The sequence below is a fragment of the Acartia tonsa genome, chromosome 13 (genome assembly GCF_053477335.1).
Source record: "Acartia tonsa isolate MP-2025a chromosome 13, ASM5347733v1, whole genome shotgun sequence".
NCBI classification, from domain to species: Eukaryota; Metazoa; Arthropoda; class Copepoda; order Calanoida; family Acartiidae; genus Acartia; species Acartia tonsa.
The window spans coordinates 28,501,490-28,519,224 of NC_137272.1; the positions used below are offsets into that span (position 1 = coordinate 28,501,490).

Consider the following 17,735-nt stretch of genomic DNA (forward strand, 5'->3'; position numbering starts at 1 on the left):
TCTGTAATTAATCACTAGAAAAATCTTGTTTAGAACTACCTCAACCCTTCTGATATATTTATAATTGACCCCTAAATTCAAGCGGTTCTTAGATTATTTAATACATAAATATCACAGTAGAGTTTCTATACATGAAAAGACATTTTCTTGGGAAAAAATATTTGTTAAAACCAGCAATAAATAACAAACTTTTCTGTCTGCATATTCAAAACTAGCTCAGCTAGTTAGCGGGGCATTGATGCGCAAGTCCCCAAAATCAGTAAGAATTTGCTGTATTCGTGCACATTCCCTTTAAGCCAGTCCCCAAAGTCTGAGACTCCTTAAAAATTGAATATTCGATCCATTGTCCCCTCCCTTACTCCCTGAAAAAAAACACAGATATCTATCTTTAAAGGCAACTGTGAATTCACGTATTTAGTTTGAATAAATTAAATGACATACACACATAAATGTTTCTCACAAAATGCAAGAAATAAACAATATTGATCAATAATAGATAAAAAAAAGCAGTGGCGTACACAGAGTTTTGTCAGGGGGGGGGGAGGCGCATCTCCTTAAACCAAATCGAGGAGGGTGTAGGGGAGTTAAAGTAGGATGCAATTCACGCAACACGAGGGGTGTAATTATATTATCAGGGGAGTGGATACACCCCCCCCCCCCCTTCTGCACGCCTCTGCTCTGAATGAAACGTATTTTCTTCCGGAGATAAGAAAATTATGAAACAAGGATAACAACTTACAAACGAACATTACCTATTTAAACTAGGGTTGGGCCGGATATTTTTTTGGCCGGATACCGGATATCCGGCTTATTTCAAATATCCGGTTATCCGGACAAATTACCGGATATCCGGCCGGATAACCGGCCAAATTACTACTTATTAAAGTATCAAAAAATGATATAGTCCCTTTCGTGGCAATGCACCCTAGGGGTGATACGTTGTATTCTTAAAATTGCTTTCAATAGGTTATGTTAGGTTATATTTGGTTAAGTAATTGCCCTGAAGAGTTAGTCAATTGGCCCCGCAACGTTAGAGTCCCCCGCGAGGGGCTAGAAATAGGAGGAAAGCTACTGTGAAAATACGAATAATCGCTCCTTAAGGGGCGTTGCCACGAAAGGGACTATACCCGAAAAAAATTGGTGGTTTATATTATACTAGCGGCTGCGTCCCTAGTATCTAGGGATATTAGAAGGGACATAAAAGTGCAGAAAAATAACTTAAAGCCTTACAACGACTTTTTTTTATAAACATTAAACAGCCTAAAACCACCCTGGAACCTATAAGAAGCTTCACTCTAAAGGAGAACCATATCGGTTCAGCAGATCCTTCGCTACAGACAAAAAAAAGCTTACTACTTTATATAATAGGATAAAATTAAGGTTAAAACTTAAAAATTAAGTAACTATTAAATAATCTTTCTTCTTAGCAAATAAATCTAATTAACTATTACTACCCTCAATCTGTAATATCCACCCCTAACGGTTGGAGGATGGGCGGGGAGGTGGCATTAAATGCCTGCCCCCCCCCCCTCTGTTTTTTTCTATCCCATTTTCTGTGTATAAAAGGTAGAGGGTTATAACTGAGTGACTTGTAATATGGGTATGACACATAACTGAGAGTTGAAATTTTTTTAATACCTCCTTCCTGACGGGCACAGGATGCAAGCAAATCTGGTAAGGTCATTCAGGTAAAAAGTAAAAATATTTTTTTACTTAAACAAAGCATTTTATGTTATATAATACTAAAATATCCTATAGTCGTACATCCTCATATGTAATATAGGTGTTCAAGTCGATTTCAGGTTCCAGGTATAATCCTGCAAGTCCTGAACCTCCAGGTCTCCAGAAATATTAAAACGATTATATTGCCGGATATTCGGCCCAACCTTAATTTAAACATTAACGAGTCGGCGTAATAGTTTTTTTTTATGAATTTCTTTTCTGAAAACAAAAAAGGCCTAGAAATTTGGAATAGATACTTTCGTGTATTTCAATTTTCTAAATATTTTCAGGGTTATGGAAAGAAAACGAAGTTGCGGGCTTCGTCGCATTTTCACAGTAGCTCTTAAAAGGGTATTTTGGGTTAGGTAAGTGTTAATGATTGCCCCGCAGGTACTAGAAATAGGAGAAAAGCTACTGTGAAAACGCGACAAAACCTGAAACTTCGTTTTCTTTTAACAATGCAATTTTCATTGTGGTTGTCTCAAAAAATAACTATTTTGGCAAAACGACATTCTTCATAATAGAGTCATAGGACCATATTCTTCACCCAAAAGCAAAAAAAAACAGGGATAAAAACATCCACAAAAGTGAAGCTCAGAAACGGTATGTTCACCGCAAATATACACTTGTACAGTATCCGAACTGAATAAGCAGAATATAAATGTATCATCCTAACATATATAATATGGTAACAAGCTTTTTTTTGTCTGTAGCGAAGGATCTCTACCACTGAAACGATATGGTCCTCTTCTACAGTAAAGCTACTTGAAGCTCTCAGGTTTGTTTTAGGCCATTTTTCTACCCTTCCATATTCCTTCGGTATAGAGCCTCTAGATGCTAAAGGCCGAGCCGCTAGTATTGTAATTTAATTTGTTACAAATCTGGTAAGTATAGGATACTGTTTAAGTATATACTGTCATTTTAATACTATTATAGAGATGTTTCGCTTAAAACACTGAACTTAGTTGTCCTAGGTACAAATATTCTTAACCAAATCTGTAACGTAGATACACCCCAAATGAAAAAGACTACCATTTTAACATTATGTACGCAAAATCGTGAATTTGGCAAAAATATAATGTACACTTATCAATGAGAACAATAAATTTGAAGTGACGAAGCCAAGAATAAATGTTTTTTAGGGAATACTAAAATAGTTCTATACCTTCCCTTTATAGCTACCCTGTAAAGGAGAACCCGATTGGTTCAGCGGTTAGCTAGATCCTTCGCTACAAACAAACAGACATCGTTCTACTTGGTATTATAGATACAAAAGAGGAAATCCATACCAAAACACAGTTACAAATAGAGATAAAACAAATAATTGGCGTCTTTAAATATTTATTAACAAATAAAAAGACATTTTAAATTTTCATATAGCCACCCTCGTTCCGGCATTGAGGGTGTCATCGAAGAAATGCGGAGCAGTTTGGGACACCCCGCAGGGGTGTGTAAACCTCTCAAGGGGGGTTTACCACTGGTTGGCAGAACCGCCCCACTGGTCACCAGTAGCGCCAGCCTGTGCGGCCCAGTCAGTGTTGTCTGTCTGTGCGGCCCAATCGTCGCTGACCTGAAAATAATTTCACAATTAGAAAAAGCCCCACACATTACTAATTACATAAAAATATTAGTTAAGGTCAGAAGGTTTAGTTAGCTTCATATATGGATCAGACGGCACTTCCTAAGCCAATGGTTCATCATTCTAATGGTTTTTAAATAGTTCAAAATGTGGAAATTGTAGCTTTCAAATAATTTCTAATTTTATAACAGACCCCACATTAAATAGTATGTTAGACAGTTTACAGGTAAGGTAGTTATATTGTAGCCCAGCAGGGGCTCGGGAAAGAAAGAATTACACTGAATACGAAATTATAAAAAAATTAAAAAATACGCAAGTATTCATAAAATAAATTCTCGTTTAATAATTTCCACACAGAACAAACACAAGTTTTACAAAGAAAACAAACCTGGAAGGCGGCAGGGGCAGCACCAGCGGGCGCGGCAGCAATAGCAGCAGGTGCGGCTACGGCGGCAGGGGCAACTGCTCCGGGCTCAGGAGCCCATTCCTAAATGGAACATTTGTCAGTTCATATTACAGTAATTCCGAAAGTTATCAAAGTTATAACGAGAAAATAAAAAGAAAAGCTAGTTTTTTAAGATGATAAATTCAAAGAATATTTTAATCCTTGACAAGAGTTTAATAGTTTACCCCAGATGCATAAAAAAATTCTCTTGAATAGATAAATAGGGATAGAGATAATGGTCATGACATACAAACAAATTTTATTTTGGTAGCTACTCCTTTAGTTATAGCGAGTCTAGGGTAAAATTCTCATGTAAGAGTCATTTACGTTACCCCAAACTTAAAAAAAATGCTAATCCCCCCACCCTCCCTCTCCAATAATCAGGAACAAATATTGACGTACCTCAGCCTCACCGCCCCATTCCTCCTTGACAGGTGCAGCAATATCCATCTTGGATGCTTCAGCGCGTTCACGCTCCTCCTGCAAATACACAAGTCATTAATAAGAAATTAAATCTATCTTAATTCTTGAAACTAACGTAATAACACAAAATATCGAATATAATGTCCGAAAATTCAACTTTTCCGCACGTGAAGTTGTTATCTAATATTAAGAAAGGTTTTAAGTTTTCGATAACTGCTGAACATATTCGGTCCCCAATTTGTTTATCGTCTTTATAGGTACCTGGATGGTTTTAGACCATTTAATTAATATATCTAGGTTTTAACTATTTTCCTACTTTCCTTAAAACTAAGGACTGTATGAATCTGATTGAGACTAATCCCATGGATAAAAATTAATCACACCCAGAAGCAAGTTTATCTACTTCTACTTGACGACCATGCAGAACACAAAGTTTTGGTAGGTGCTTTTCAGAAGATAATTAGCAAGGATAAAAGAATTTCTATAAAAACTGAAAGTCAGAACATTCATCTAGTCTATAATACAAAGTAGAACGATGTCTGTCTTGTTTGTTTCGATTGGGTTCTCCTTTACAGGGTAGCTTCTCATAGGTCCCGGGACACCCCCAACCCCCCCCCCCAAAAAAAATTAAATTTACCCCTTAATTTTCTTTTCTTTTTAAAACTAAATTAAATAGTGGGGACGACTGCCCCCCCCAAAAAAAATTTCCCCCCAAGAACAAGATTTTTTTAAGATTTATTTTTTAAAATCTAAATTACGAAAAATTGGTTTTATCAAACTTCTTGGGGCAAAGCCACTAGTCCTTATAATAAAGTAACAGGATGTTTGTGTGTCTGTGTGTTTGTACCGAAGGAACTCGCTAACCGCTGAACCGATCGGGTTCTCCTTAACAGGGTAGCTTCTCATAGGTCCCGGGAAGGTTTAAATCTATTTTCTTGAGGGTGGGACACCCCCAACCCCCCAAAGAATGAAAAATCCCCCCCAAAGAATGAAAAATCCCCCCAAAGAATGAAAAAAAACCCCCAAAAAAAAATTTCGCCCCCCCCAAATTTTTTTTTTACTTTTTCTTCTAAAATCTAAAATGAGAAATTGAATTATTAAATTAGACTCTCTCCTCCTCAAGTGCCCCTAGAGGCCTCTAGGGGCGTAGCCGCTAGTACTAAATATAGCAAATGCATACGATATACAAATGATACAATAGAGTAGGTACGCCGTCAACAACACTAACCTTGTCAGCCTCCTCAGGGTCACGGTAGAAGAACAGATCGGGCATAACATCCCACTGGCTGTCACGGGAGATAGTGCCACGCAGACGCAGGACCTAAACATTACCAATTTATCATATCATATTACAGACAGCTTTACGCGGATATAAAAATAATAAAATTCAACCACTTTTCTTATGCGTGGCAGCGTTTGATCAATTGACGCTTAATAAGGAGTAAAACAGGTTTAAGTGAATTGTAACAGACGTTTCCAAACTATTATTCCATGGTAGAATTGAATAATGTAGGATATGAAAGTTTTAATCTAGCCACATTGCAAAAGAGCTTAAATATTTAAAATTTAATCACTTGACGTAAAGGCTTATTTGAGTAGTAATAAGTTTATTTCAAGTGTAACTGACGTTTCCAAACTATTATTCCACAGAAAAATTGAATAATGTAGGATATGAAAGTTTTGATAAAGCCACGTTACAAAAAAGCTTAAATATTTAAAAGGGGGGGGGGGGGGGGGAAATGTGGTGACTCGTGCCACGACATACCAGCAATTTTATTTTGGGTGCTACTCCCTTAGTTTTAGAGATAATTGGGTGAAATCTTTTGGGCTGGGTCACTAATTACCCCAACTAGAGGTATCTTTCAAAAAAAAAGGCGGCGGGTCCGCCGTTCGCCGCCATTTTCCGCCGCCGCCAAAAAAATTTTTTTTATTGGATTTCTCGCCGAATTAGGCAATTTGGAATCATTTGAGACCATGTTATTTTTTTCAAAAATTTTTCCCCTTATAACCAACCCTGCGGGAGGACTGATAACTGATGAAAGTTTTCTCTTTATTAGTTTTAGAGATAATTGGGTGAAATCTTTTGGGCTGGGTCACTAATTACCCCAACTAGAGGTATCTTTCAAAAAAAAACGGCGGCGGGTCCGCCGCTCCCGCCGTTCGCCGCCATTTTCCGCCGCCGCCAAAATTTTTTTATTGCATTTCTCGCCGAATTAGTCAATTTGGAATCATTTGTGACAATGTTATTTTTTTCAAAAAATTTTCCGCTTATAACCAACCCTGCAGGGGGACTCAGTCATTTTTTTCAAATTCTCGTTTATCAAGGTATATCTTAAATTCAGTGCCTCTCCTAAGCTTTTAAAGATATTGAGACAAAACCTTTTGAGGTAGATCAGTAAAAAATATTTGAATAAAAAATGGCGGCGGTACCGCCGCTCCCACCGTCCACCGCCATTTTCCGCCGCCGCCAAAATTTTTTTTATTGCATTTCTCGCCGAATTAGGCAATTTGGAATTAGGCAATTTGGAATCATTTGAGACCATATTATTTTTTTCAAAAATTTTTCCCCTTACAAGCCGTCCTGTGGGCGGCGGAAAATGGCGGTGGATGGCGGGAGCGGCGGTATCGCCGCCATTTTTTATTCAAATATTTTTTTGCTGATCTACCTCAAAAGATTTTGTTTCAATATCTTTAAAAGCTTAGGAGAGGCACTGAATTTAAGATATACCTTAATAAACGAGAATTTGAAAAAAATGACTGAGTCCCCCTGCAGGGTTGGTTATAAGCGGAAATTTTTTTGAAAAAAATAACATTGTCACAAATGATTCCAAATTGACTAATTCGGCGAGAAATGCAATAAAAAAAAATTTGGCGGCGGCGGAAAATGGCGGTGGACGGCGGGAGCGGCGGTACCGCCGCCATTTTTTATTCAAATATTTTTTACGGATTTACCTCAAAAGGTTTTGTCTCAATATCTTTAAAAGCTTAGGAGAGGCACTGAATTTAAGATATACCTTAATAAACGAGAATTTGAAAAAAATGACTAAGTCCCCCTGCAGGGTTGGTTATAAGCGGAAAATTTTTTGAAAAAAATAACATTGTCACAAATGATTCCAAATTGACTAATTCGGCGAGAAATGCAATAAAAAAAATTTTGGCGGCGGCGGAAAATGGCGGTGGACGGCGGGAGCGGCGGTACCGCCGCCATTTTTTATTCAAATATTTTTTACTGATTTACCTCAAAAGGTTTTGTCTCAATATCTTTAAAAGCTTAGGAGAGGCACTGAATTTAAGATATACCTTAATAAACGAGAATTTGAAAAAAATGACCAAGTCCCCCTGCAGGGTTGGTTATAAGGGGAAAAATTTTTGAAAAAAATAACATGGTCTCAAATGATTCCAAATTGCCTAATTCGGCGAGAAATGCAATAAAATTTTTTTTTTGGCGGCGGCGGAAAATGGCGGCGAACGGCGGGAGCGGCGGACCCGCCGCCGTTTTTTTTTGAAAGATACCTCTAGTTGGGGTAATTAGTGACCCAGCCCAAAAGATTTCACCCAATTATCTCTAAAACTAAGGGAGTAGCACCCAAAATAAAATTGCTGGTATGTCGTGGCACGAGTCACCACATTTTCCCCCCCCCCTTTAATCACTTGACGTACGGGCTTATTTAAGTAGTAATAAGTTTACTTGAAAGTGTTACTGACGTTTCCAAACTATTATTCCATGGTAGAGTTGAATAATGTAGGATATGAAAGTTTTAATCAAGCCACATTGCAAAAGAGCTTAAATATTTAAAATTTAATCACTTAACGTAAAGCCTTATTTAAGTTTAATTGAAATGTAACTATTTCCAAACTATTATTCCATGGTAAAATTGAATAATGTAGGATATGAAAGTTTTAATATTGCCACATAGCAAAAGAGCTTAAATATTAATAATTTTATCACTTGACGTAAGGGCTCGAGTAATACAAGTTTAATTGAAGTGTAACTGACGTTTCCAAACTATTATTCCATGGTAAAATTGAATAATGTAGGATATGAAAGTTTTAATATTGCCACATAGCAAAAGAGCTTAAATATTGATAATTTAATCACTTGACGTAAGGGCTTGAGTAATACAGGTTCAATTGAAGTGTAACTGACGTTTCCAAACTATTATTCCATGGTAAAATTGAATAATGTAGGATATGAAAGTTTTAATCTAGCCGAATTGCAAAAGAAATTAAATATTTAAAATTTAATCACTACTAGAAACGGCTTAAATATTTATATTATTCAGAAATCACAAAAGTTGCAATCCAAATTTTTAGAACCAGTTGGAAAAAGGGTTATTAACCCATTACCAAAATTATATACCTTACTAATCAATTTAATAAATGAAATAAATTCTTACAATATTTCCTGCTTTCAGTTTTAAGGTTATTTTAATATTAAAATGTTCTGATCCCACTTAAATATGGAGGTTATCATACTCAAAACGATCATATTAATATTTTAAATTAACCCACAAACAGAGGTGTATATTCTGCACAAGATTATTTTTTTCCCCCGCTGCAAAAATTAATATTTTTTCTCGTATTCATTCGAATCCGGTGGATAGGAACCGGTTCTCATCCATACGAAAAAACTATGTCTAGCATCGTATTATATCCAGCTTTCTATGAATACTAGCGGCTTCGCCCCTAGCCTCTAGGGGCTTTGCCCCAAGAGGTTTGATCAAACCAATTTTTCGTATTTTAGATTTAAAATAAAAAAAAATTTTTTTTTTTTTGGGGGGGGTATTTTTCATTTTTTGGGGGGTTAGGGGTGTCCCACCCCCAAAGAAAATAGTTATAAACCTTCCCGGGAACTATGAGAAGCTACCCTGTAAAGGAGAACCCGATCGGTTTAGCGGTTAGCGAGATCCTTCGCTACAAACAGACAAACACACAAACACACACACACACAAACACACAAACAAACAGACAGACATCGTTCTACTTTGTATTATAGATAGAAATGTACAATCAAAAGATTAAAACCAGTTTTTTTAGCCGGTGCCTCCGGCACCTCGGGGCTAAAAAAACTGGTTTTAATCTTTTAATTGTACATTCTATATCCGCGGAAAGCCGTTTATAATACGATGCGAGAAATAACTATTCCAGCAAGGAAGGAAATAAAATTAAAATATATTTTCAAAACTCTTTATTTTATTCATAATATCCCCACCTCCAACAAATTCTTTAATTTTTTTTACACCAAAAAGAATAGAAATGGATAAAATGCTTTTAGTTCTCTTAACTTTTACAATTTTATCTTTCAACTACATATTATTTTTTTACCCCCCCCCCCCCCCTCAACCGGGTAAAATATGAAAATATACACCCCTGCCCACAAATTTTATTTCCGGGTTGGGTAGAATTTTAAGAACCCAGGGTTTTAATCCCTAGGTGGATTCTAAAATTGGGTCACTTGGTGAAGCATAAAAATCTACACAAATTAAACAAAATCTTATGTTAATAACCCTTTTATGATTTCTTTAATTTTTGTAGATTTGTTATGTTTTGGAAGATTTTTCACAAAAATAATTTTGCCTCACTAAGTGACCCTAATTTTTTTTTTTATAAAGAATCCAGCTCTGGTTGGTGTTATCATATGATATGTAACTACTACTGCAAGCTAATATTTCATGATAAATAAACAAAGCAGAGTTGAGCAGTGTTTTATATAGCTACACTTAAAAGAGAAAAAAGTTATATAAACTATTTCCTGATAAAAGTGCAGCATTACTGATTTTATGAATTTTAACAATAATTAAACACATTTAATTCATCAATAAGGGATAGGATAAAAATTGTTATAAATCCGGAAATGTATATTCAGTACAAAATTCATTTTTTCCCCTTAATTTATCCAATGCTTAATATACAATCCTGGCAATTTTTTTTTATTATAAAATTTTTACTCGAGTTAGGGCTTATGAAAAAAATATTTTTTGTAAGGCTGTTAAAAATCTTGACACTTGTACTATCAAGAAATTTCTACCGAATCTTTTAAGAAATAAACCATACTAACCTCACGGGCCAACATCCACCACATGAGACCAATGCTGTGGGGAGATTTGTTGTTGCAGGGGATGGCAACATCAACAAACTAAAATAGAAAAAACTGCATTAGAGAGTAAAATATACGCGAAATGTATTTTAAGAGTGAAGTTTTCAGTGAAATAAATTGGCTGCATATATGGTTCAGACGGCAATTCCTATAATTTTAGGTTCATCATTTAAATCTAATTATTCTGAAAGATTTTTGTATTAAATTACTAGGATCAAAAGGGATGGATTTTTTCCATTCAGAAGTTCAAGTAATAAGCAGGAAAATAAAGGTCTCGCAATAAATAAAATCTTTTAGGAAAACCCTTAAAATCTGTATGTTGCTGTAGAAATATTTTTGGTAGTCAACAAACTTTGAATTTTCAGAATATTTAGGTTAAAAAAGGACTTAAATGTTAAGTAGAAGGTTAGTTGTGTACCTTTGTAGGTGAATCAATATTGCAGAAAGCAATAATAGGGATGTTGGCGTAGCTGGCCTCAGTCACGGGCTGGTGGTCAGTTCTGGGGTCAGAAATAATCAACAGACGGGGCTCACGGAAAGCAGCCTAAAAGTTACTAAATATTAAGATTAAGATTCTTTTAGTTTCAGGTCGTTAATGATATAGGGAAGTGCTGTTTAAATTGAACTTTTGAAATAAGCCAATTTTCGGAAAAATATTTCATAAAGAATTTTCTTTGCTCACATGTATTTTTATTATTAATTTACTTTTATTATTACTTTATCCAAAGGTGTATTTATCTTTTATTATATTTCAAAATAGAACTCAAACCCTGTCAGAAAATTACACCCCTGCACTGAGCATTTAGTAAATCCTATCTAGAGGTACAAATCAATAGCAAATAAATTCATGTACATTCAGAATGATACTACACAAAATTACCCCTACTGTAAATAAATATATTGGCGGTTGAAAGGTTTGGACACTTAACTAAATTAACCAACCAATCAATTGTCCTCAAATGTTGTTAGGCCAACGAATAAAAAACTAGTACTTAGAGTTAAAAATAATTTCAGCCCAATAGAATAGCCCCTCCCTCTTCGAAATCTTTACCTGGATCTGATTGGTGAATGCACCAGGAGTGAATCTGCCAGCAATGGGAACAGCAGAGATGTATCTGGCGAACTTCAGACAGGCACGCTGGGCATAGGGCCTTAAAAGTATGTTATAAATTGTCTGAATTGAATTTATACCAAAATTTTCGTCATGTATTATTGATTCGAGGACTCAAAGGTTATCTATAAAACTAAGTAAAACGATGTCTGTATCTGTTAGTATCAGGGTTTCGGATCCGCATTGATTTTTTGCGGATCCGGATCCTCCAAATTTGGTCAGTGCGGATCCAGATCCTTGGCAATAAAAATAAAATCACCAAACTTTTCAAAAAATATTTATTCTTTAATTCGAAGTCAAAAATACTTTTAATTTTCAAGTCTGACCCTAAACCTTAAAGATTGGCTCTCATCAAGAGAATGTCTGAGATTTTATATAAATTTAGGTAGATTTTTCCATTTTTTCCGCATTTTTTTGAGTCAAAGGATCCGGATCCGCATTTTTTTGCGGATCCGGATCCTTGGACTCGAAAATATGCGGATCCTTGCGGATCCGGATCCGAAACCCTGGTTAGTATCAAAGGATCTCGCTAATAGAGAGACGGAGAGTTTAAAAATTGGGATACCTAATTTGCGGCCCTTAAGACTCTCCCCTCCGAACAATTTTTATTTTTTTTAAACTAAAAAGTTTAAATCTTAATTACATATAAATATTATACTTGGTATATTACAGGCTTGTATATTTTGCACAAGAATAGACTCCTCGTTAGTTTACCTCTGCTTATACTAACAACAAAATTAAAGAAAAAAGACCACATACATATACGTGATTCCAGCCGTCATTTGGGATTTTACCTGCTGGCAACGACGAAAACGTCGGCGGGGTTCTCAACAGCAGCGATGGCTCTAGCGGCCAGCACCAGCTTCTCCCAAGTCTTGGAAAGGTGAATGATGTTTATACCTGAAAAAAATATAAATTTTTATGCAGGTCCACCGAATTATTAAATTTTAAATCCCAGATTTAATTCTATTGAAACTATTTGGGTTAATATTACTTGCAACCATATATAGGCCTTTGTAACCGCTAGTTTGTTAAAACCCTAAAGCAATCATTGAATAAAGAGTAAGTTTCAAATCAGTTTCCTAGTACACAGAATATCCCTTGTACGCATTTTTTATTCTGAACAACTTAAGTTTAATGAATATATTAAAAGAATCTATTAAAATAGATTTGTATCAAGTGTTACGTATCTAAATAGCAACAGAAATGCTAAAAGACATAGCGACAAAAGATATTGATCTAACAGTTCGTGGTTATATCATAATGGTATTGAGATCCGTTTGATTAAGAAAAACTGTATAGATTCATAAGATTATAAGATATAAATCTAGATTGAATATATGTTTAAGATTTTTTCCGGTCTTTAAAGCAACAGAAGTACTAAAGACTAGTTGGTAAAAGAAATAATCTTAGTTTTACACCCATAAAGGAAATTAATTACAGTATGGATCTTAAAACTGTTGCACATTCAGTTATATTTATCCAATTTTAAATTTTGTTTGTATCAAGTGTTACGTATCTAAATAGCAACAGAAATGCTAAAGGACATAGCGACAAAAGATATTAATCTAACAGTTCGTGGTTATATCATAATGGTATTGAAATCCATTTAATTAAGAAAAACTGTAAGTGTTCACAAGATTTGGGTTAAAAGATAAAATTCGATAAATGTTTCAGATTTTTCCGGTCTTAAATGCAACAAAAATACTAAAGAATAGTTGACAATGAGATAATCTTTCAGTTTTACACCCATAAAGGAAATGAATTACAGTATGGATCTTAGAACTTTTAGACATTAAGTTATATTTATCAAATTTTATATTTTGTTTGTTTCAAGTGTTACGTATCTAAATAGCAACAGAAATGCTAACAGACATAGCGACAAAAGATATTAATCTAACAGTTCGTGGTTATATCATAATGGTACTGAGATCCATTTGATTAAGAAAAACTGTATAGATTCATATGATTATTAAGATATAATTCTAGATTAGATGAAAGTTTCAGATTTTTCCTGTCTTTAAAGCTACAGAAGTACGCAAGACAAGTTGACAAAAGAAATAATCTTAGTTTTACACCCATAAAGGAAATTAATTACAGTATGGATCTTAAAACTGTTGCACATTCAGTTATATTTATCCAATTTTATATTTTGTTTGTATCAAGTGTTACGTATCTAAATAGCAACAGAAATGCTGCAAGACATAGCGACAAAAGATATTAATCTAACAGTTCGTGGTTATATCATAATGGTACTGAGATCCATTTGATTAAGAAAAACTGTATAGATTCATAAGATATAATTCTAGATTTGATAAAAGTTTCAGATTTTACCCGTCTTTAAAGCTAAAGAAGTACTAATTTAGCCCCCCCCCCCCCCCCCCGATCTATTAAGGTGGGAATTGGGGCCCAATCTGTAAGGGTTAAAATCAGGGTTGGTAAAAACCAGTTTTTTTTTAAAATAACCCAACCCATTGGGTTTTATTAAAAAAACCGGGTTTTCTTAATAAAATCCGGGTTTTTTTTGGGTTTTATTGTTTTCTAAAGATTATTACCTAGGAATTTTAAGATATAGGTTTAAATCATTTTTATAAAGTAACAGGTTTGTCTGTACCATAGGATCTCGCTAACCGCTGAATCTGTATGGTTCTCCTGTATTCATAGGTCCAGGGAAGGTTTATTCCAATTTTGGGGGAGGGCACAACCAAAAGAAATCTGCCCCCCCCCCCCCCAAAGTAGTTAAAAATCTTCAATGGACCCGTGAGAAGCTAATTGTAATTGAGAATCATATCGGTTCAGTGGTTAGAGAGATATTTTAGTACATATAGACAGAAATTCTGTTACTTATATATAAAAATAAGCAGTTAAAATGCAGTTATACAATGGTTAAAATAAAATGTTTATATAATTTCTATTGTTTGAAAATAGTACTCCATATGAGTCAAAATAGAATTTACATTATCGACAAAAAGTAAATTTTTAAAAAACCCGGGTTTTTTTGGATTTTTTTGAGATAAAAAACCCAATAAAACCCAACTTGGGTTTTTTTTTATGCTAACCCTGGTTAAATGCACATTTTCAATGTTTCAAATGTTACGTATCTTTGAAACAATTTAATTGCTAAAAGACATAGCGACAAAAGATATTAATCTAACAGTTCGTGGTTAATCATAATGGTATTGAAAGCCATTTGATTAAGAAAAACTGTATAGATTCATAAGAAAGAATTCTAGATTATACAAATGGAATTTTTTGTTATGAAATATAAAAGTTTGTCCTAAAATTTGGTTATCCTAGCTTAAAAATTGGCAGCTCTACGGCGGTTTCAATATTTAGCGGCTGGCCGCTAAAAGCGGCTAAGGAGCGGGCTGTCCGCTATGACTAGAAAAAGTATTTTTCCCTAAATATATACATGAACAATCAAAAAAAATTTATATCTCTATCTCTAACAGAAGCAGAGATAGAAGGGGGGGGGGAGCTAAATTAGCCCCCCCCCCCCATCTATTAAGGTGGAAATTAAGGCCCGATCTGTAAGGGTTAAAATGCACATTTCTAATGTTTCAAATGTTACGTATCTTTGAAACAATTTAATTGCTAAAAGACATAGCGACAAAAGATATTAATCAGTTCGTGGTTAATCATAATGGTATTGAAAGCCATTTGATTAAGAAAAACTGTAGGTAAATATATCTAGATATGAATAAAAATAAAGTAGGGTGGGGCAAAGATGTTGGTTAATTTTTTTAAGAAATAAAATAACAAAATTAGAGTTATGGTGTTTCAATTGTTCCGTATCTCCAAGCAACAGAAATACTTAAAAAGATCAAATAAAGATTTTCTCCTAACAGCTTTATATGTCCAAATAGATATTTAAATCAGTCTGGGTCTTAAAAAGCTGTAAAACCATTCAATTATTTTAAATAGGGTCAACTCAACAAAGATTAATAAGACATTTCTAGACGTACACACAGATTTGAAGAATATAGAATTCCTTGAAGCAGTTATAAGCTGCCATGACTGCTTACCATTATTCCTCTTCTTGAAGACATACTGTTCCATTGTGGTCTCAGAGTTCTCTGAGCCAATGTGGGTGGTAGCTGCCAACATCTTGGTGATGTCATCTTCCTGCAAAGTTAAAGCATTAGCAAAGCCCCCAATCATGATATTCAAATTATAAAAATAATTTTCAGAAGGTAATTAGCTTCATTTATGGTTCAGACGGCAATTCCTATTATTTTAATGGATCATCATATGGGTGATAAGAAATTTGGTGAAATAAATATAAATTCCAGGACTTGTCACAGAAAATAGAAAAGGCTCTGCAACCAAATTTTTCCTACCTTTAGTAGAGTTGAAAAAATTGCTTATGTAGCAAAGACAGGAATATAGTACAACCAAAATATGAAATAAATCTAAATAACTATTTGGGGGCAAATTTAGAGGCAGTCAATTTTAAGAGACGCGCAATACCCCCAACGACAGCTGAAAAACTAGTTTCGTGAATTTTAACCGAATTAATTTAATTAATGGTGTAAACTGGGAGAAAACCTAAATCTGACATAGATTTTTATTGATGGAAAAACAAGACCCAAATTACATTAAAATTCACCAAATTTCACAAAAAATATATAAAAATAAACAGAAAACAATGCAAATAATACTTACGGTAGCTTTTAAAACGTCAAGACCTCCAGACATGATGTATTTTTACGTTTTTTATATTTATTACGAGAAAAAACGTGTTACTCTTGCCACATGGAGCGCCGGAAAGATAGAATGTTGGCCGCGGCAAAAGTAAGTAAACTTTGGCTGCGCATGGCAAAATAAACGCGTTGCCAACTCTTAAGATTTGATTGAGATCCCTAAAATACTTTTTCTGCCAATAATAATAAAATTTTGAACATTAAAAATCGATAAAAAAAACAATGAAACCAATAATCATTAAATGAATTATTTTGGTATATTAAAACTAATTTTGGTATAAGATAATCTGGTTGGCAAGACAGCTTCCAGATACAAGTACGCGGCATTCAGATGCAGGGCCATTCATTCTTTCGCGGATTTTTAACAAAACATAATTATTTTTTACCCATTTAGATTATATTTATTTTAGCAGTGATATTAATAGATAAGGCAACGCATGATTATTGATTTAAAAACCAAAATAGTCTTAGGAAACAAGCATATTTTTCCCCTTTTAGAGCATTAAAAAATTTTTCTTATCCCCAAACTAAAATATCTTATGAATGGCCCTTTTTACGATCAAACAAAAGGGAAGCAAGTGTCCAAAACTTTGAAAATTTAAATTAAATTTTATAAAAATCATTAAAATTTGCAACTAAAATGATTGAAAAAAACATTTATAAAATATAAACATTTGTTTCTTTTACTTTTCTTGAATTGTCAATTGTTTAAAAAGAATGTTTTTTAAAAATCTTTATTTAAACTTGGCCACAGTAACAGCAGAAATTTTGAAAGTTTGGAGGTGGGTTCTAAAGTCGGAACTGTGATCACAGTTCTATCACATTGCTGTTCTATCACGGTATCTCACATTGCGGTACCTCGGGCGGCCATTTTTGTGTGTCGGTGCGTTCTATAAACATTACTGTGAGAGATAATACGGTAATATGGTACAGTGATAGAACTGCAATACTGCAGCTGTCATCAACAACAAAATCAACAGCAAAACTACAATAAATGGGATGTTAAGCAAATGTCGTCTTTGAATTTTGGTCAATTCAGCCTATTTTTTTTAAAGTACAGAAAATGTGAAGGGAGAGGGGGAAAGAAAATGCCCCCCCCCCGGAAAAATTTTTTTTTACTCACTTATAGATTACCTAATTTTTTTTCAATTAAATATTTTTTTTTACAAAATTAAAAAAAAAATTTTAATTTCCATTACCTATCAAAAATTTTATATTGAAAATATTTATTTTTATAATAATTATTTAAATTTTTTTACTTAAAATTTTTCATCCCCTGCATAGAGATCTATTGGGAATGCCCCGTTTTTTCATCATAAACCATGCTTTTAATGCATGATTTATTGTTTTATTTACATAATTTTCGTCTGCAAAAGCAGGAATTTTGACAGCTTTTGATAGCTTGTACTGTGAGATGCTGTACATCTCCCTGATCCATCTGTGAAATCTACAGCAATGTGAGATGAAGTCATAACAGCGATATGTTACAGCGATTGCGTATACCGTGAGATGACTTCTGAACGTCTAGCGTCAGATTTTTGTTGTTGATACCGTATTTGCAGCTGTCGATACCGTAACAGTTTTGTTTATAGAACCCACCTGGGGTTTGGTTTGGCAGACGTTTCAAGAATTGTTGGCCATTGGATTTGTTTTGT

The 17,735-nt window shown here is 34.3% G+C and overlaps 1 protein-coding gene across 2 annotated transcripts; it reads right to left on the minus strand.

Annotated features, from left to right (window-relative positions):
- Positions 1–3,046: 3,046 nt before the first annotated feature.
- On the minus strand, positions 3,047–16,394 carry sta (stubarista 40S ribosomal protein SA). Of its 2 annotated transcripts, XM_080146202.1 has the most exons (10): positions 16,043–16,394; positions 15,403–15,502; positions 12,172–12,277; positions 11,318–11,417; positions 10,685–10,810; positions 10,228–10,305; positions 5,398–5,490; positions 4,149–4,226; positions 3,690–3,788; positions 3,047–3,292 (listed from the first exon to the last, which is right to left on the minus strand). In XM_080146202.1, the coding sequence occupies exons 1-10, from the start codon at positions 16,073–16,075 to the stop codon at positions 3,194–3,196; spliced, it is 912 nt and encodes a 303-aa protein (XP_080002328.1). In that variant the 5' UTR covers positions 16,076–16,394; the 3' UTR covers positions 3,047–3,193. The 2 variants fall into 2 exon arrangements, with proteins under 2 accessions (XP_080002328.1, XP_080002327.1); XM_080146201.1 differs by lacking the exon at positions 16,043–16,394 and having other exon boundaries at positions 15,403–15,553.
- Positions 16,395–17,735: the final 1,341 nt, after the last annotated feature.

Bases quoted from the DNA above. Each gene is read 5' to 3' on its own strand.
- sta (XM_080146201.1), bottom strand. From the start codon at position 15,538: ATGATTGGGGGCTTTGCTAATGCTTTAACTTTGCAGGAAGATGACATC. The intron at 12,278-15,402 runs GTAAGCAGTCAT...TATTTTTTTCAG, and splicing joins CTTCAAGAAGAGGAATAATG to GTATAAACATCATTCACCTT. The intron at 10,811-11,317 runs GTAAAGATTTCG...AGTAACTTTTAG, and splicing joins CATTCACCAATCAGATCCAG to GCTGCTTTCCGTGAGCCCCG.